The sequence below is a fragment of the Salvelinus alpinus genome, chromosome 15, assembly GCF_045679555.1.
Source record: "Salvelinus alpinus chromosome 15, SLU_Salpinus.1, whole genome shotgun sequence".
NCBI classification, from domain to species: Eukaryota; Metazoa; Chordata; class Actinopteri; order Salmoniformes; family Salmonidae; genus Salvelinus; species Salvelinus alpinus.
In genome coordinates this window covers 58,190,138-58,211,815 of record NC_092100.1, presented here as the reverse complement: position 1 = coordinate 58,211,815, position 21,678 = coordinate 58,190,138, and the positions used below count along the sequence as shown (strand labels likewise).

The window sequence follows — 21,678 nt, the reverse complement described above, 5'->3', positions numbered from 1 at the left end:
CCCCACCTCACCCTCTCTCCCTTTTGCCCCCCCCCCCCCCCCCCCGCATAGAGACTGTGGTTTTTATGGGTGTCAAAGTATTTACACCATTCATCTCATGAATAATGAATACAACCCCTCATTCATTAATAACGAATCCATGTTGCTGCGGTGATGGTGGGGAGAGACAGCACACACAATCTTATTCAGACATCTAAATTGGTTAAACATTCATTTGGATTTGTGTGTGTGTGGTATTTTTATGAATAACTGATTTGTGGTGATGAACAGCTGGTGGGGATGTAGGAACAAGCCTCTAATATTTACTAAACTGAAACACAGAGTCAGGTATCAGGCTGCGCTAACTAACAAGACATGAGAGCAACACAGCATAGCACAGTGCTCCACAACCTGCACAAAGGTTATGCAAATATTCCCTTTAGCAGTGTGTATATCATTAAATCAGGTTGGGAGAGACACACAGAGAGAGACAGACGAGGAGAAAGGAGTTTAGCCCCTCTGTCTATCTGAACAAGGAGAAGAGTGTGATCGATGCAACTCCACAACTGCGTCTGTCCTGTCGGTACACTCTGCTGGAACCTCAGCGTGTGTCTCATTACAGGACACACACACTGTACACACACTGTACACACACTGTACACACACACACACACACACACACACACACACACACACACACACACACACACACACACACACACACACACACACACACACACACACACACACACACACACACACACACACACACACACTTACTGAACACCTAAACATGAATTTTAATTTATTTGGGAGGGAAAGCAATTAAGGGCTCAAACATCTCAGAGTGTATGTGTGTGCGTGTTTATGAGTGTGCGTGCGTGCGTTTGTCCTCCTCTGATTGCTGTTCTACAATCATTCATCTTCTGAAAAAGAGTGTCATTCTCTCATTAGTGAAGGGGGTGCAGATCGGAGAGAAGGGGGGCGAGGAGAGGAGGATGGAGAGGAAGGAGGGGTGGACATTTCAAATAGTTGAGAAGAGAAAAGAGAGACGTATGAATTAAGTTGGAAGGAAGGAGGGATAGATAAAAGGTAGGGAAGAGGGGGGAGAAACGGAGGACAGGGGGATGGAGAAGGAGGTAAAGATAGTGTATACAGAGGCGTCATGCCTCTAATATACAGTGCATTCGGAAATATATTTCTCTCTCACTGTAATATTACTATCCACCTAGCAATTTTATGAAGTTGAATATAACTAGCCCAGATAGGTTCCCAATCTCTCAACCTCATAACCAGCTACCAAGGAGCCATTACAGGCTATCAATAAAGTTAGAGATTGTTTAAATATATTAGCTGTCATGCCTGCTGGCAAGGCAGGTAGACTTTAGAAAAGCAAGCAATTTCTAAATGTACTGAATAAGACTCACATTCCTTTACCCATATTTAAGCAGAGATGCAGAGAAGCATATTTAGTTTCTTTAAAATAGCCACCAGTTGGAGGATACAGACAGCTCGAGGTATGCTTTTTTATGCAGAAAAATAAACATATTTTTTACATAGAATTAAGCATAATGAGTATAGCTCTAGATTGCAGGAAAAAGCCGTTTCAGCTGTTTGAAAAATGCTAAATTCTCCCACTTTGGACCATCCCTTATCCATCCTCACATAATTTGTGCCCCTCAGATTTTTGGGGTACATGACACCCTGAGTGTTTATAGTTGGTGAGAAGAGAGAAGGGTCTAAAATACACCCAAAAAATACAGAGATACGCGTGGACAGCAGCGGGCTAAATGTCTGACATTTTTTGGTGTTTTGTGTAACAGGTGTTTCTTTCCATTCAGCCCTGTTTGGAGACTGGATGTATGTTGTGAGTGGATGAACGCGCGCTCGCAGCCTAGTAAAGAAGCCCTTTGTAGTGATTGTTTGACAATCAGATGAAAACATCATGATTGGTTGTGTTTATGCCACAATAAAATGTAATATATTTTAAAAGTTAAATGACAAATCTTTACGGATAGGCCCACAGAGATCCTATTGAATTAATAGGGATTATGTATTTATATGATTAGGCCCATAAAATTTATTGCTGCACATCTTAATGAATTTTAGCTAGGGAAGTCAGTTCAGAACAAATTATTAATAACAATGACGGCCTACTGGGGAACAGTGGGTTAACTGCCTTGTTCAGTGACAGAACGACAGATTTTTACCTTGTCAGCTCGGGGATTCAATCCAGCAACCTTTTGGATACTGGCCCAACACTCTAACCACTAGGCTATCTGGGAGATGGTTGGCAAATCACCTGCTTGTTAGTACAGGATCAGGAGGAGTGGAGGAGCTTCACAACACACATGCATGCGCGCTGGCAGGCACACACAAACACGCACGCACGCAGGCAGGCACACACAAACATGCACACACTCAGGCAGGCACACACAAACATGCACACACTCAGGCACACGCAAACACAGACAAACATACACTAAGGACTGACCTTGACAACAGTTAAGTGATAATTGAGAAATGAGCTAAACAAGCAGCGAGGAGACGGAACAAACATTACTGTCGTCTACCACTATTTTACTATTAACAAGGGAATTGTTGATCCATGCATGTTTCCATTTTGTTTTCACCTCATCTGTGATGCCATTAAGAAAGGAGAGGAGAACTAATGTGAAAAAATGAGCCTCAGAAAATGTTATTTGTTCCTTAGAGAGCTATCATGTAGTTACTAATTGGGACAAAGGAAGGGGAGAGGGGTTAGTCTACCTATCTTTACAGGGCTAGCAGGAAAACTGCACTTGTGGTTATTTGTGGTATCTGGGTTGTCAATCAAAAGGTAAAAACATATGTGGGGCCACAAACCACATGTGGTCACAGAAAAAGAGATGTCGACCAATCACAACCCCCTCTCCCTAGATGATGGTACCATTTCATTGTCTAGTGTCAGTTTAATTCAAGTAAACAGATACTATTTAAAATCTAATTTCTATTTCATTGAGAGTTGAAAATGATCCAGACTCTAACAGAAAGTGTGTGTGATGAGACAATAGACAGAAGCATGGGGTAGGAGAGTGGGGATTACAACTGAGCAGTGCAGGGGGACTATTGATTTGACCATGGTGTCTGGGGTAAATTCAGGAATCAGCGGTCAGGGTCGGGCTGCTTGGGAAATAAGGCGTAATAGGAATGTATACCATGGAGAAGGGGGAAGCACAGCAACCGGAGAAAGATATCTGGCAAGGAAATTAGGTACAGCAAGTATTGTGAGGTAAAAGGTAACAGAAACGTAGCCTCTAGAGAGGTAAAAATGAACAGAGACAATAAAGCTATAAATACAAAAGTATTTAAGCTTGATCACTCCATAATTTCAGAACACACTAAACTGCAATGCCTTGTTTTCTCTCTTTTGCCCTCTTCTCATCCTTTGTCATTCGATGTTTGCAGTGGACCTGTAAAACCATCAAAGGGCACTATCAAACAAGCTTGAATTAAACAGTGTTTTAATGATGAGGAGGGAAGATCATTTAAATGATTTAATGTAAATATTTAATGATGTTATGTTAAACTGACTGCAGGGGGGACTTCACTGATTGGCTTAACCGAGGCAGGAAATCAATATGATTGGTTAATGCCTCAGGAGATGATGAGGTCACAGGGTTAAACAGGCCACCTGTCAACCTCTCACAATGACCTATATGACCTTTGACGGTTTAAGGAAATGATTAACATTCTGCTCTCAAATATTATGATCCAAATATTGGCAATGGACTTATTTACATATCTGACAACCAGAAGTGTAATTTGATTTAGAGAACTGAGCACTCAACCTTGGATTTCCTAACACCACGATCTCACCAAGTGAACGACACAGTACCATGTTTCACCCAGCTCCGTGCTCACACAGCCCAGCCCAGACTGCAGCAGAGAACAGATGGCAGAAGCATCATCAGCACAAAATAGGATCCATTTCTTTTCATTTAGCACTAACAAGACAAACACCTGTGTGTGTGTGTGTGTGTGTGTGTGTGTGTGTGTGTGTGTGTGTGTGTGTGTGTGTGTGTGTGTGTGTGTGTGTGTGTGTGTGTGTGTGTGTGTGTGTGTGTGTGTGTGTGTGTGTGTGTGTGTGTGTGTGTGTGTGTGTGTAACGGTCATCAAAATTGTTAATAGGTTTAATAACAATTGTAATAAATGCAAGAATTGGACAATGGATGAAGATACTCCAAAGTGTTTGAATTATTAATGAAATATAGCACATCAATATAGCACATAAAACATTTTACTGGGATTTTGACGGGAATTCAGGTATTCAATTGATTCTAAAATGCCACTGTTTATTTTCTTAGAACGCACTCATATACATTTTGTAATAGTGTCAGGAATTTATTTTATATTTTGTGTTAAAATAAAGAAAATGTGCTGCATTTGCATAAATACACTGGGTGTATTTGCATTTATGAAAATATTAACATAAAGGGGTGGGACAGGGCTTCAACCACAAAAACTTCCTTAGTCTAGGCCTTCCTGCACTAACCTGCACTGTCTCGACTTCCTCATTAATAACTATTGTGTTCACGTTCTGTTGCATAATTCAACAACCTGGAAAGCCTTGGGTTCATACATGTTAACATCAGAAGCCTCCTCCCTAATTTGCTTTATTCACTGCTTTACCACACTCCGCCAATCCTGATGTCCTAACCATGTCTGAATCCTGGTTTAGGAAGGACACCAAAAATTCTGAAATTTCCATCCCCAATTACAACATTTTCCATCAAGATCGAACTGCTAAAGGGGGCGGAGTTGCAATCTACTGCAGAGACAGCCTGCAGAGTTCTGTTCTACTATCCAGGTCTATGCCCAAACAGTTCGAGCTACTACTTTTAAAAATCCATCTCTCCAGAAATAAGTCTCCCACTGTTGCTGCTTGTTATAGACCCCCCTCAGCTCCAAGCTGTGCCCTGGACACCATATGTGAATTGATTGCCCCCCATCTATTGTCTGAGCTCGTACTGTTAGGTGACCTAAACTGGGATATGCTCAACACCCCTGCTGTCCTACAATCTAAGCTAGATGCCCTCATACTCACACAAATTATCAAGGAACCTAGCAGGTACAACCTCAAATCCGAAAACATGGGCACCCTCATAGATATCATCCTGACCAACTTGCCCTCTAAATACACCTCTGCTGTTTTCAACCAGGATCTCAGCGATCACTGCCTCATTGCCTGCATCCGTTATGGGTCAGTGGTCCCTCATCACTGTCAAACACTCCCTAAAACACTTCAGCAAGCAGGCCTTTCTAATCGACCTGGCCCGGGTATCCTGGAAGGATATTGACCTCATCCCGTCAGTAGAGGATCCCTGATTGTTCTTCAAAAGCCCCTTTCTCACCAACTTAAATAAGCATGCCCCATTCAAGAAATGTTGAACTAAGAACAGATATAGCCCTTGTTTCACTCCAGACTTGACTGCCCTTGACCAGCACAAAAACATCCTGTGGCGCACTGCACTAGCTTCGAATAGTCCCCGCGATTTGCAACATTTCAGGGAAGTCAGGAACCAATATACACAGTCAGTTAGGAAAGCAAACGCTAGCTTTTTCAAACATAAATTTGTATCCTGCAGCACAAATTCCAAAAGGTTTAGGGACACTGTAAAGTCCATGGAGAATAAGAGCATCTCCTCTCAGCTGTCCACTGCACTGAGGCTAGGAAACACTGTCACCACCGATAAATCCACTATAATCGAGAATATCAATAAGCTTTCTCTACGGCTGGCCATGCTTTCCACCTTTCTACCACAACCCTGGCCAACAGCTCTGCACCCCCCCCCCAGCAACTGGCCCAAGCCCCCCCAGCTTCTCCTTCACCCAAATCCAGACAGCTGATATCCTGAATGAGCTTCAGAATCTGGATCCCTACAAATCAGCTGGGCTAGACAATCTGGACCCTCTCTTCCTAAAATTATCCGCCGCCATTGTCGCAACCCCTATTACTAGTCTGTTCAACCTCTCTTTCGTATCGTCTGAGATTCCTAAAGATTGGAAAGTGGCCGCGGTTATCCCCCTCTTCAATGTTACAGACCTATATCCATCCTGCCCTGCCTTTCTAAAGTCTTTGAAAGCCAAGTGAACAAACAGATCACCGACCATCTCGAATCCCACCGTACTTTCTCCGCTATGCAATCCGGTTTTCGAGCTGGTCACGGTGCACCTCAGCCACGCTCAAGGTCCTAAACGATATCATAACCACCATCGATAAAAAAACAGTACTATGCAGCCGTCTTCATCGACCTGGCCAAGGCTCTCGACTCTGTCAATCACCATATTCTTATCGTCAGACTCAACAGCCTTGGCTGTTGAGTCTAATGACTGCCTCGCCTGGTTCTAATGACTGCCTCGCCTGGTTCACTATCTACTTCTCAGATAGAGTTCAGTGTGTCAAATCGGAGAGCCTGTTGTCCGGACCTCTGGCTGTCTCTATGGGAGTGCCACAGGGTTCAATTCTCGGGCTAACTCTTTTCTCTGTATATATCAATGATGTCGCTCTTGCTGCGGGTAATTCTTTGATTCACCTCTACGCAGACGACACCATTCTGTATACATCTGGCCCTTCTTTGGACACTGTTAACAAACCTCCAAACAAGCTTTAACCTTTTCTCAATACAGGGGGTGCTGTTTCCACTTTGGAAAATATCATCTCCAAATTAAACTGCCTCATACTCAATTCTTGCTCCTACAATATGCATATTATTATTACTATTGGATAGAAAACAATCTCTAGTTTCTAAAACTGTTTGAATTATGTCTGTGGGTGAACCAGAACTCTTTCTACAGCGAAAATCATGACAGGACATGCGAAGCTCTGAAAAATAGTCTCTGATCTCGGACCAGTTTTAAGTTCTGTGTATGCCCTATGGATCGAAATGAACTGCACCCGCCTTCCCCTGGATGTCAGTAACCAATGAGAAGTGGAATGGCGTCTCTACGTGTTTCTCAGAGTTTATAAAAGTCAATGGAGTGAGATGTCCCTTCTTTTCGACGCTCGCCAGGACGCAAGGGAGGACATCAGAATGGCATGCTCAAAAGCTCTCGTTATTGACCAAAGATCTATCCGTCTTTGATTTAATTCGATATAGGTGTTAGAAACATCATAACGAAGTTATTTGAAACCGATTTATATCAGTTTATGCGAGTATATTGCTATTTTTCGGAATTTCCTTAGTATTGCGTTTGAGGATTTGGACATGTGTGTGCCGTGTAGCTATCGTTAGCTGCTAGTTCCGAAGTTGAAGAGGTCGTTTTACAACAAAGCAACGATTCTTTTGGACAAAGGACACATTGCCCAAGATACTGATGGAAGCTCGTCCAAAAGTAAGAGTTATTTATGATTTTATGTAAACGCAGTTGTCGGCCATTTTTTGCGGCACTAGTCTGGCTGTAACTCACAATGTATGTCTTGTAACGTTAATTTTAAAAATCTAAATCAGCGGTTGCATTAATAACCAATGCATCTTTCATTAGCTGTCCAACCTGTATTTTTTTAGTCAATCTAATCGATAAATAATCGTAAACATAGGTGCCTTTCCAAGATGGCGCCGGCCAGAATGCATGCCATGTTTTGACAGATTACATTGCATAACCACGATTTGTGATGCTAAAAATGCACATTTTCGAACAAACTCTATATGCATTGTGTAATATGATGTTACAGGACTGTCATCTGAAGAATTCTGAGAAGGTTAGTGAAAAAATTTATATATTTTGGTGGCGATAACGTTATCGCCCCTTTTGCATTGATTCAATGCTGGGGTGATGTTAGCTCATGTGGTATGCTAATATAACGATATATTGTGTTTTCGCTGTAAAACACTTAGAAAATCTGAAATATTGTCTGGATTCACAAGATCTGTGTCTTTCGATTGCTGTACGCTGTGTATTTTTCAGAAATGTTTTAGGATGAGTATTTTGGTAATTGACGTCGGTCTCTGTAATTATTCCGGCTGCTTCCAACGCTATTTCAGATTGCAGCTGCAATGTAGAACTGTGATTTATACCTGAAATATGCACATTTTTCAAAAAAAAACATATGCTATACCATAAATATGTTATCAGACTGTCATCTTATTAAGTTGTTTCTTGGTTAGTGGCTATATATATCTTTATTTAGTCGAATTAGTGATAGCTACTGATGGAGTAAAAAACTGGTGGAGTAAAAAAAGTGGTGTCTTTTGCTAACGTGGTTAGCTAATAGATTTACATATTGTGTCTTCCCTGTAAAACATTTTAAAAATCAGAAATGATGGCTGGATTCACAAGATCTGTATCTTTCATCTGGTGTCTTGGACTTGTGATTTAATGATATTTAGATGCTTGTATTTACTTGTGACGCTATGCTAGGCTATGCTAGTCAGCTTTTTTACTGTGGGGGGTGCTCCCGGATCCGGGATGAGTACTAAGTAGAAGTTAATGCCATACAACACTCCTTCCGTGGCCTCCAACTGCTAAACTAAATGCATGCTCTTCAATCGCTGCCCGCACCTGCCCGCCCGTCCAGCATCACTACTCTGGACGGTTCTGACCTAGAATATGTGGACAACTACAAATACCTAGGTGTCTGGTTAGACTGTAAACCCTCCTTCCAGACTCATATTAAGCATCTCCAATCCAAAATTAAATCTAGAATCGGCTTCCTATTTCACAACAAAGCATCCTTCACTCAGGCTGCCAAACATACCCTCGTAAAATTGACTGATCCTTGACTTTGGCGATGTCATTTACAAAATAGCCTCCAACATTCTACTCAGCAAATTGGATGCAGTCTATCACAGTGCTATCCGTTTTGTCACCAAAGCCCCATATACGACCCACCATAGCGACATGTATGCTCTTGTTGGCTAGTCCTCGCTACATATTCGTCACCAAATCCACTGGCTCCAGTTCATCTATAAGTCTTTGCTTGGTAAAGCTCCGCCTTATGTCAGCTCACTGGTCACCATAGCAACACCCACCAGTAGCACGCGCTCCAGCAAGTATATTTCACTGGTCATCCCCAAAGCCAACACCTCCTTTGCCCGCCTTTTCTTCCAGTTCTCTGCTGCAATGACTGGAACGAATTGCAAAAATCACTGAAGTTGGAGACTTATATCTCCCTCACTAACTTCAAGCATCGGCTGTCAGAGCAGCTTACCGATCACTGCAGCTGTACACAGCCCATCTGTAAATTGCCCATCTACCAACTACCTACCTCATCCCCATATTTGTTTTTTTCTGCTCTTTTGCACACCAGTATTTATGCCAGTATTTTTACCTGCACATCCTCATCTGCACATCTATCACTCCAGTGTTAATTGCTAAATTGTAATTACTTCGCCACTATGGCCTATTTATTGCCTTACCTCCCTACTTCATTTGCACACACTGTATACATATTTTCTATTGTGTTATTGACTGTAAGTGTGTTTATCCCATGTGTAACACTGTGTTGTTGTTTTTGTCGCACTGCTTTGCTTTATCTTGGCCAGGTCGCAGTTATAAATGAGAACTTGTTCTCAACTGGCCTACCTGGTTAAATAAAAGTGCGCTTGGCTCTAGATTACATCTATCTAAACATACTTTATATTGTTTGTTGAGATCAGACATAATATCACTAGTGTTCATTTTCAGAAAGATGTTTTCATTTCAGTGCATCTAATTGCTAACATTAAACTGTATGAAATTATGACTTTTTTCAATTCCACAAAAAAATAACACCCATCCAAAATGGAGTTCTCTTTCATCTCATGTAAATGTCGAGACGGGTGCGTTAAATCGCAGACGAAGCTTTAGCGTTTATATTGATGCAACGGAAAGACAATTCTTCCATTGACCCCATTGCAGCCATTACCGGGGGGTGTTTGACAGGTCATTTAAAAACATTTCCGCGGTCGTAAAGATAACGGGAGAAAAGTTACAGGCACAAGCAATAGCATGAAAGAGTCGCAGGAGTATAATTTAAGCAAACAATCTAGCCAGATGTTTTTTGTTTCTGGTGTGTGTCTGCCTTTGTCTTTAGTTTTACACCTCCTTTATTTTACAAGTGCGTCTGATCTGCTTGGGTTTTGCATAAACATGCACAACACACACACACACACACACACACACACACACACACACACACACACACACACACACACACACACACACACACACACACACACACACACACACACACACACACACACACACACACACACACACACACACGCACGCACGCACGCACGCACACACACACACACACACACACACGCACGGTGCTAGACACACTTTTAAATATGAACACTTATTAATATAAAAGCAAGAATGCACACAGCATGCCATCACCCACACCACTCTCCCTGGAGGAGCACTTTGGGAGTAAGGCACACAGCATGCCATCACACATACTCACACCCCTCTCCCTGGAGGAGCACTTTGGGAGTAAGGCACACAGCATGCCATCACACATACCCACACCCCTCTCCCTGGAGGAGCACTTTGGGAGTAAGGCACACAGCATGCCATCACATATACTCACACCCCTCTCCCTGGAGGAGCACTTTGGGAGTAAGGCACACAGCATGCCATCACACATACTCACACCCCTCTCCCTGGAGAAGCACTTTGGGAGTAAGGCACACAGCATGCCATCACACATACTCACACCCCTCTCCCTGGAGAAGCACTTTGGGAGTAAGGCACACATGCAGTAATTAATGCAATCTCCAGCCCAGCAGATGCCTGCTTGTGTGTGTGTGTCTGTGTGTCCACAATAACACCCCCAACACACACAGACAGGATGAGAAGAATTAATAAGTATTAAACCTTCATCCATGTTTCTTAAATGTCAAATTTAGAAGTTGTTCCAAAGGTCAAATTTCAAAGTGTTTAAGGTTAAGTTTAGGTACTAACTCCACATTTTTAGTTTAAGCACATTCACACATATTCAACTGAGACTGCTCTTCTCTGTGTCACGGAGGCGCTCCGCACTGCTAAAGCTAACTCTCTCTCCTCTGCTCTCATCCTTCTAGACCTATCGGCTGCCTTTGATACTGTGAACCATCAGATCCTCCTCTCCACCCTCTCCGAGCTGGGTATCTCCGGCGCGGCCCACGCTTGGATTGCGTCCTACCTGACAGGTCGCTCCTACCAGGTGGCGTGGCGAGAATCTGTCTCCGCACCACGTGCTCTCACCACTGGTGTCCCCCAGGGCTCTGTTCTAGGCCCTCTCCTATTCTCGCTATACACCAAGTCACTTGGCTCTGTCATATCCTCACATGGTCTCTCCTATCATTGCTATGCAGACGACACACAATTAATCTTCTCCTTTCCCCCCTCTGATAACCAGGTGGTGAATCGCATCTCTGCATGTCTGGCAGACATATCAGTGTGGATGACGGATCACCACCTCAAGCTGAACCTCGGCAAGACGGAGCTGCTCTTCCTCCCGGGGAAGGACTGCCCGTTCCATGATCTCGCCATCACGGTTGACAACTCCATTGTGTCCTCCTCCCAGAGTGCTAAGAACCTTGGCGTGATCCTGGACAACACCCTGTCGTTCTCAACTAACATCAAGGCGGTGACCCGTTCCTGTAGGTTCATGCTCTACAACATTCGCAGAGTACGACCCTGCCTCACGCAGGAAGCGGCGCAGGTCCTAATCCAGGCACTTGTCATCTCCCGTCTGGATTACTGCAACTCGCTGTTGGCTGGGCTCCCTGCCTGTGCCATTAAACCCCTACAACTCATCCAGAACGCCGCAGCCCGTCTGGTGTTCAACTTTCCCAAGTTCTCTCACGTCACCCCGCTCCTCCGCTCTCTCCACTGGCTTCCAGTTGAAGCTCGCATCCGCTACAAGACCATGGTGCTTGCCTACGGAGCTGTGAGGGGAACGGCACCTCCGTACCTTCAGGCTCTGATCAGGCCCTACACCCAAACAAGGGCACTGCGTTCATCCACCTCTGGCCTGCTCGCCTCCCTACCTCTGAGGAAGTACAGTTCCCGCTCAGCCCAGTCAAGGCTGTTCGCTGCTCTGGCACCCCAATGGTGGAACAGACTCCCTCACGACGCCAGGTCGGCGGAGTCAATCACCACCTTCCGGAGACACCTGAAACCCCACCTCTTTAAGGAATACCTAGGATAGGATAAAGTAATCCTCCTAACCCCCCCCCTTAAAAGAGTTAGATGCACTGTTGTAAAGTGGTTGTTCCACTGGATATCATAAGGTGAATGCACCAATTTGTAAGTCGCTCTGGATAAGAGCGTCTGCTAAATGACTTAAATGTAAATGTAAATGTAAGCATTAAGGGTTAAGCAGGTTAAAGTAAGGGTTAAGGTTTAGGGTAGGCATAAAACTTCAAAATATTTAAAAAACAACTTTCTATTGCTTGATTCAAACTTACAACCTTTGGAATCAGAGGTACATCAGAGGCAGATGCCATCCACCATACCAGTCCACAACGCCCTAGCAAAACCAAAACCTACTTGAATGCGATAGCACTCACTGTTGCCTGTAGCGGCCAGTTTCTACATCATCTCCCAATGTCCTCAGACATGGATGGATGTCGAATACTGACTTGTATCATGAGTGACCTGGCTGATTTTGTTGCCTGCCTTATTTTTCTTATATTAGAGAAAGCACACCTACACACAGACCACCTGGACCTTCTCCTACACACCGAGTACACACGCACACACTAATTCACACAGATGTCTGGGGCAGACTGGGTTGCAGACTGGCTACTCTGTGTGAGTATAACTATCCTGTCCTGAGCCCTCTCTCTCTCTCTCTCTCTCTCTTCCTCTCCATGTCTCCAAGGCCTCTCCTCTCCCTAAGCAGTACAATTTACAGCCACACAGCAAACAAGCTTCCTCCACAGTAACGTCACAACACTACATCACTCAGTCTGTCTGTCTGTCTGTCTGATGGCAATCTGTCACCAGGAACACTCAAACAATATCGCACATAAAACTGTTACTGACTTCATAGTAATGCATGGGAGAGGCACCTCAGCTCTAGCCTTGTGAAGGACGCAGGGTAGGCTATTACAGATATTTAATTCACACATGTCACATCGGTATGAAGGATCCGGGAAACAGATGCAGGAATGCGTAATATGGGTTTTTATTTCACCCAAATTACAACGTGCCATGTAAGGGCACAGGGACGAAGACCAAACAAACACGTACACGAAACACAGGGTTGAAACCCAAACAAAAAAGCGAGGAGTACCTCGAATAAATAACACACACGCACAATGATTAACACACGGAATGAGACCCGTAATCATCCGCACAATCCATAAGGGCACGAAAGCCAAAAACACACAGCACAGGTAGTCACACGCACCAACGGACATTGGAACAATAATCGACAAGACCATGAAAACCAAAGGGCACAAATACTAATCAGTGGGAATAAGGGACAGGTGTGCGTGATGATCCGTGACAACACAGTCATATTCAGTGACCTGTGGACAGGATGGTGCAGGGTAGGGGATAAGGGTGGAGGTGAACATTTGCACTGAATTGAGGCATTATAGGTCCAGTAAAGTTATTTTAATTTTTGCACGATGAGACAAGGATATCCCTACCGACCAAACCCTCCCTAACCCGGACGACGCGAGGCCAATTGAGCCTGGGCTTGAACCCAGAGACTCTGGTGGCACAGCTAGCACTGTGATGCAGTGCCTTAGACCACTGCGCCACCCAGGAGAACCCAAGACACACCAAAAAAGAACACTGAGAAAACAGATCCAAACTGTTTTGTCTGAAGTGCTATAGCGGATGATATGACATCAACCGAAATGACAAGTCAGGGGCCTGGGACATGAGCTGATTGTTCCTGGGCCCCAGCTTGTGGAGCATGGGGCTTGCCTGCTGCCTTCGCCCCAACTCGGCTCACTGGACCTGGGCTGTCCCGTGCCAGAGACACAGGGTAGGGGTGCTGCTGGTTTCGACAGGAGCTGTAATCTGGAACCGGGTCTGGTGCTGAGAGAGCTGAGTGGTCAGACAGAGGGATAAGTGGCTGAGTGTGTGTGTGTAGCAGTCCGGAGACTGCTGGAGTATGACTGTCTGACTTTGATAAGGTCATCCTGCTGGGGCCCGGGCCCCTATTGTGACACACTGAGGGCCTCCTGCAAGCCCGCCTGTCATCTCTAGCACTGGCACGGTGCTCTTAAGGGATTTTAAATCTACCACACCCCCTTTGAATTAGATGTTGATATTTAAAAATGGTACGCTACTTATCCTTTTCTCTATAAAATGTCTTACACGACTACCTACAGTACATTTGTTTTCATAACTTTACATATTTATTTTTAACCCTGTCAAATTAATTTGCCTGATGACGCGCGAGTGGAGAAAGAGAGTCTTCATACACTCTCATTTGTTTCCACATTTCCTCTCCTGGACTCCGCTACTCGATGACCTTTTACCTTTTTCAAAATCAGGCAAGAATAGGGCGGATTCCCCCAGAGCATTGCAGAAACAGATGGGAAAGTTGAGGAAGACAGAAAAAGATGGAGAGAGTTTTAGAGTCATGAGAGAAAAAGTGAGAAAGAAAGAGAGAGAAAGAGAGAGACATAGAAACATTGTGAAAGAGAAAGAGAGAAAGAAAAGAAAGACAGAGGAAGTGAGTGCGATCAAGCATAAGTAAATGTGTCAGCTTGTCCACAGGTCTCAGGTGGTAGGTAGATAGTGAGATACTGAGGTAGGTAGTAAGACATCAGGTCTGGCTCTTTAACTCCAGACAGCATCTATCATGGCCCAGTCCTCTAACTCCCCTCAGAGTCCAGAGCACACAGTTAGACAGCTAAATCACAACTCCTCCCTGTCCCTGACCACTGCCCACCATAATGAGGTAATAGAGACAAAAATAAAAGAGTCCCAGTAGAAATATGATCACCCTGCTGTCATGGCTCTATTGGTACAAGAGAGAACGGCAAATACATTCCTGTCTGACAGAGAGTCCATGTCTGTGTCCCAGATGGCAACTTATCCCTACTGTATATAAGGCACTGCTTTTAACCAGAGCCCTGGTCAAAAGCAGTGCACTACATAGAAAACAGGATGCCATTGGGACACAATTCCAGAGCTGTTATATGGCAGGTGTGTCCCAGTAGGAACAATCTATGAGGAAACTAGGCCAAACACACACAGCAAGACCGCTGAATCAAAGGATGGAGACCTTTCCATCTCCCCCTACAGGATGCGGACAGTAACTGCACCAGTCCCATTGTGAGGCCAAGTAAGGCCAGGGAAGGACACACACAAACACTACCTGCTGTCAAACACACACTCACACATCCTGACACACAATTTTCTGTCCCCTCCCTGTTTCCTGTCAACATGATGCAGTCGGATCAAGATAACCCTCTCTTCCTGTATGACAGGATATGGCTGGAGAGAGATGGGCCATCACGCTACTAAGGCTAGCAGATCACTGTAGTTAGCAGGTCACTTTAGGAACACATTAGTTAATAGATTCCCTTCATGGATTCTCGTAGTAAGGATATGTCCCCTTTTGTTTCTATACTGTTTTAAAACTCCACAACCTCAATTTAAAAGTTAAATTCATGACCATAATATTAATATTAATATAATATTAATAAATAATATTCTGTCTGTTTGGCAAGAATACTTGAAGTCTTTATCAGCCCTATATAAAGCTGTTCTATGGTCAAAATCTGTGTAAAAGGCCTATCAACTGTGGTACTGTACTTACAGGAAGTTGACACAGCCGGTGCTGGGCGGAGGAGCAATCCAGACGAAGCTGAGACTGGTGGAGGGCTGGTGGCTGACGTGAGACGCCACGACACTACACACAAACTGAGTCCTAAACTGACGCTGCTCCGGCATCACACCTGAGAGAAGAACAGAGAGAGAGCGAGCGATTAGAGAGACATTGGAAAAGAAAGAGAGGAGGTGAGGGATAGAGAGATATTGAGAGAGAGAGAGAGAGAGAGAGAGAGAGAGAGAGAGAGAGAGAGAGAGAGAGAGAGAGAGAGAGAGAGAGAGAGAGAGAGAGAGAAAGAAAGAGGAGGCATAGAGTGTTAGTGACAGACGTAAGCCTTCAGTGAAAACGGGCTGTTCTTTGTTTGAAGTGGATTGGGGCTTGTTAGGAAATGTTGTGCACACATCCAGTAACTTGTATGTGTGCAGAACAGAAAAGTAATGAAAGAAATAAGACACAACGCTCCAACAGTTTACTAAATGCAACGTTTTCATCAGGCTGGTGGCACACAGAGGAGACTAAAGACGCTCAGAGGAGAGGAGCCATGTGGAACTGCCTGATGTATGGGTCATCTCTGCACCGCTGCTCTGACATCCTCCTCCCTCCTTCATTCGTTCACTCCCATCCTCTCTCACTCCTATCTTCCCTCCCACACCTTTTTCTTCCTCCATTCTTCCCTCCTTCCTCCATCCCTCCCTCCTTCCTCCCTTTTGATTCCTTGACAATCTGCTAACTCTCAGTCCTCCATCCCTCCTTGACACGGTGTAACGGCGCTCTTATTAATGACTGCCTTGTCAGGAGATGATTTCATCAGGGGAATGACATCATGTCACACAATCTGTATTTCATTGGAGACCACAGGGAGTGATCAGAACGGAACACAGCCAGGGTGTCAGGCGGTGGTTAACTGGTGCAGTGAGTCAGGCGCAGGAGAGCAGAAATTAGTGTACAGGGTATTTAATTCCACGACAGCAGCAGTGTACAGACAATACTCAAAGTGCGGAGAAATACCGGGGTGACTCGAAAATAACGGGAGTAAATACATAACCCGGCAAACATCACCAGCCGACAAGTACCGCCATGAACAATCAATAAACACGCACACTAACATGTGGGGAAACAGAGGGTTAAATAATGAACATGTAATTGGGGAATAGAAACAAGGTGTGTAGAAAACAAAGACAAAACAAATGGAAAATGAAAAGTGGATCGGCGATGGCTAGAAGACCGGTGACGTCGACCGTTATACCATTAATCCTATCAACAACCGTCTTAATCAACATTCAATTTACTATATTCTCATTCTGAACAGACATTTTTTGAAACTTCAAGAACCCAATCGCTTGCAAATTAACTCAATGCCACAAATAATTAATTCAAGGTTTATTTACTATACTAGATAAGTTGAAAATGAAGATCGTTAACAAATATAATATAGTCAGGGTGTAACGGTATACAGTACAGTTATTGTAGTGAGAATCTCCACAGATCACTGTGAATGAACTTCTGTACTCAACTCAGCAAATACAACAGTATATTTATTCACAAGACTTTAGAGGACAAGATGGTCTTATCAATTGAGAGGGAAATATGAGGCTCCACCAACACAGGATTTCACAACTGTGAAATTATAGAGTTTCATCAACCAGGAATCGCCAGTGGGCGAGGCCATCAGTACGCATCCTAATGTGGACAATGCAGAGACAGTACTCATCATGGGTTGATAAATTAAACCAGCCGTCTTACAACTACTCAATAACTTCCAGCCACGTTACACACACAACGCCACTTTCATAGAAATACTTGTGGGATTCCATCAGAATGGGAGCTGAGGCCAGATTGGAAAGCAGCTTTGCCATTAGTGTGTGATTACATCTCAGTCCGTTATTACACACTGAACAGCTCCTAACAGCCTGGCACTTGGTAGCAGCCCTGTATACTGACACTTCATAAATTACACCCTCCTTTCACCACACACACACACACACACACACAGACAGGTAATCTCTTTGACACACACACACACACACATTTCTCGAAAATTGTATGTCATACACAATACAATTTCCCTCTCACATGCATGCGCATACACACTAACACCTACACAGGCATGAGGCTGGGGTAGGCTCTTTCAGTTAAAAATACTTTCACATTCCTATACTCATACCCACGTCATTCTCAGAAATATTCCCCCGCTGTCACATGACATGCAATTACGGCCCAGTCAAAGCAATAGCTTTAGCGCAAAGTGTCCAATTCTGCACCAGGGCTATGTAAGTGCTGTGTGTGTGTGTGCATGTGTCTCCAATACTCCACTTGCAATTTGAGGCTCCCCACAGAGGTGCATAATACAGCCTTAGCTCCCATCGCCACGGTAACACAATCTAGCGAACGCCGGAGTGAGGAAAGGCGAGGGAAACAGGGGAACCCAGCTAACACATTTGGTTTCTTGGAAGTTGTGGGAAAGTACGTTTTTGGTTTGCCATTGGTACTGGGAACGAAGCCATACGTTTCCAGACGGGTAAAACTGAAAATCCTGAAATTCCCACAGAAGAACGTTGTTTCATAATGCTCTCTGAACGTCTTGAAAACATGACTTTGAATAGAACCACGAGGAAACCTGTTGGAAATGTTATGCTGAAGTTCTGGAATTCCCACAGAAGAAGGTTGTTTCTTAACGTTCTCAGAACAATTTGAGAACAAGACTTGAAATAGAACCATGGGGAAACCTGTGGGAAACGTGTTGAAAATCGCACAGGAGAACATTGTTTCGATACTACTTGAGGACATTCCCAATGTCAGCTGGAGAACATTCCAAGAACATTACCAAAAATGTCATTACATGTAACCATGTTTTAACTTTTAAGAAACATTCTGTTAAAGTAATGAAATACCAAGAAAATAACTTTATTTTGTCACGTTACTTAAATGTGCTGAGAATCTTCCAAAGCCAAGGAAATATCCGACATCATTCCCAGAACGTTGTGGGAAGGTTGTATGCAAAATAACTATGGGAGAAACAGACACACACACACCCCACAGACACACACACAGACATGATAGAGATGTGACAGCGACAGAGAGGAGTCGACAATATGTCAGAGCTTGGGTGGGGGCTAAAGCTTGAGATGATTCTTATGGTATTGCACACAATCAGTGTGAACCAGAGTGACTGGAAATGACTGGAAATGACACAGGACGTCTTATTTAATGAAAGGGGTTGCAGTCTGCTGTGAAGCGTTCGTCCATGTATGGGTAAGTGTCTAGCTACAATTTCAGACATTATACGTTTCTAATTTTGTCAGAGCATTGTTTTCATTGCAAATTAAAGCTTACTATTAGCTAGCTAGCTGACAGTAGATGGCTGGCTGGCTAGCTAACATTAAGTTTATGATGTGTGTAGTAATGTTAACTCAAAATGCTATTTCACATTGCTAGTTATAGCCTAATGTTAGCTAGCTAACTAACTAACATTGAACCTGTTTGGTTAACTTTAGCGAGCTATGACCACAGGTCTGTATTGCTAGTACTCTATGGATTGGGATTATGGTTCATTGTTTAGCTAGCTAGCTAGCTACATGTCTAAACAAAAGACCCCAAGTTAAAGCTTACTGTTAGCTAGCTAGTTGACATTAGACGACTGGCCCGCTAGCTAACAATATGTGTATGATCTGTGTAGTAATGTTATCTCAGAATGCTATTTGCATTGCTAGTTAAAGCCTAATGTTAGCTAGCTAACATTGAACCTATTTGATTAACTTTAGCTAGCTATGACAATTGAATTGTATTGCCAGTACTCCATGGATTAGGATTATGCTTAATTGTTTAGCTAGCATGTCTGAACAAAAGACTCCACTTCGCCAGGTGATTACATGACCCATCAAGTTAGCCAGGTGTGTCTGATGGTGATTACGGCTATCTATTGTATAATAATGCCAAAATATTTGTATCTGGAATTTGTCTTTCAGCATCAGTAGAACACACCTGACTCTCCTCCACCTGTCATACATTTCTGATCAAAATGTTGTATCAAGACTGCCCAAATGTGTCTAATTTGTTTATTAAACAACTTCTTTGTGCGCTTTGAGGACAATACAGTGCCACCTACACGGCCCGCTACCAAAGACTGTGGACTCTCCTTCTCCGTGGCCAACTTGAGTAAAATATTTAAACGTGTTAACCCTCGCAAGGCTGCTGGCCCAGACAGCATCCCTAGCCGCGTCCTCAGAGCATGCGCAGACCAGTCTGCTGTATCCACATGCTTCAAGATGGCCACCATTGTTCCTGTTCCCAAGAAAGCTAGGTAACTGAACTAAATGACTTCCTTCTGTCATTATGAAGTGCATTGAGAGACTAGTCATGGATAATATCACCTCCACCCTACCTGATACCCTAGACCCACTCCAATTTGCTTACCGCCCAAATAGGTCCACAGACGATGCAATCGCCATCACACTGCACACTGCGCTATCCCATCTGGACAAGAGGAATACCTATGTAAGAGCTGTTCATTGACTACAGCTCAGCATTAAACACCATAGTACCCTCCAAACTCATCATTAAGCTTGAGACCCTGGGTCCTGACCCCCCACCAGTCTCAACGTCAGCAGTGAAGAGGCGACTCAGGGATGCTGGCCTTTGAGTCCAGTGTCTGTGTTTTTTGCCCAACTTAATCTTTTAATTTTATTGGCCAGTATGAGATATGGCTTTTTGTTTGTAACTCTGCCTAGATGACCAGCATCTCGGAGTCGCCTCTTCACTGTTGACGTTGAGACTGGTGTTTTGAGGGTACTATTTAATGAAGCTGCCAGTTGAGGACTTGTGAGGCATCTGTGTCTCAAACTTCGTATACATTTTGTATATTTTTAACCTCAGTTTCAACTTACTCTCCTGCAACCCGCCTCACCCAATGTGGTATGGGCTGCTACTTTCTATACTTTAGAACCGGAACCCCCAACAGGAGCTAGCCAGCTAACTAGCTACTAGCTAGTAGTCAGTTAGCCACTGCTAGCGGTCATCAGCTAACCTTAGCCCGGTCAACTCCTGCCAGTCTGCACAGCGCGATTCAACCCAGAGCATACCGGACTGCTTTTTCGCCACATCACAAGCTCTGAACCTTTTCACCTGGATCATCGCAGCTAGCTAGCTGCTATCTGAGTGGCTACCCCTTGGCTAACGTCTCTGTCTCCGTCTCCCGAAGCAAGCACCAGTGAGCCTGGAACTAGCCTTGTGCTAGGCCCATCTCCCGGCTAGCTGAAGAGGTCCATCAGCCACTCCTTAGGCTACAATATATATTTTGCCAATCGGCCTGGACCCTTTGACTGCCTACACGGAGCCCTGCCGATCCAAAACGACTGGTCTGCCGACGTAACCGTCCGAGGGGGCTACAACAGACTTTTTCCGTTGGGACGTCCCCCTAAGGCCCTTCTGCTAGCCTACTAGCCCCGGCCCGCTAGCTGTCTGAATCGTCGTGTCTCCAACTCGCCTAGCTACCCACTGGTCCCTATGATCACTCGGCTACGCATGCCTCTCCCAAAAGTCAATATGTCCTGGCCATTGCTGTTTTGGTTAGTGATTATTGTCTTATTTCACTGTAGAGCCTCCAGCCCTGCTCAATATGCCTTAGCTAGCCTTTTTGTTTCACGTTCCACACATGGGGTGACCTCACCTGGTCTAAATTATGTCTCTAGAGACAAAACCTCTCTCATCGTCATTCAATGCCTAGGTTTACCTCCTCTGTATTCACGTCCTACCATACCCTTGTCTGTACATTATGCCTTGAAACTCTTCTTCCACGCCCAGAAACCTGCTCCTTTTACTCTCTGTTCCAAACGCACTAGACGACCAGTTCTTATAGTAGCCATGCATCCCACACAGCAACTTGCCCAAACCTCCCCCATTTCTCCTTCACCCAAATCCAGATAGCGGATGTTCTGAAAGTGTTGCAA

General features: G+C 44.2%; 1 protein-coding gene across 2 annotated transcripts in view; it reads right to left on the bottom strand.

Annotated features, from left to right (window-relative positions):
• LOC139540428 (reelin-like) overlaps positions 1-21,678 on the bottom strand; it is a 261,766-nt gene that overhangs the window by 141,628 nt on the left and 98,460 nt on the right. For both annotated transcript variants that reach the window (XM_071344234.1, XM_071344235.1), the window contains exon 3: positions 15,722-15,860. In XM_071344234.1, the coding sequence (XP_071200335.1) occupies positions 15,722-15,860 (139 nt within the window). The remainder of the gene's footprint in view (positions 1-15,721; positions 15,861-21,678) is intronic.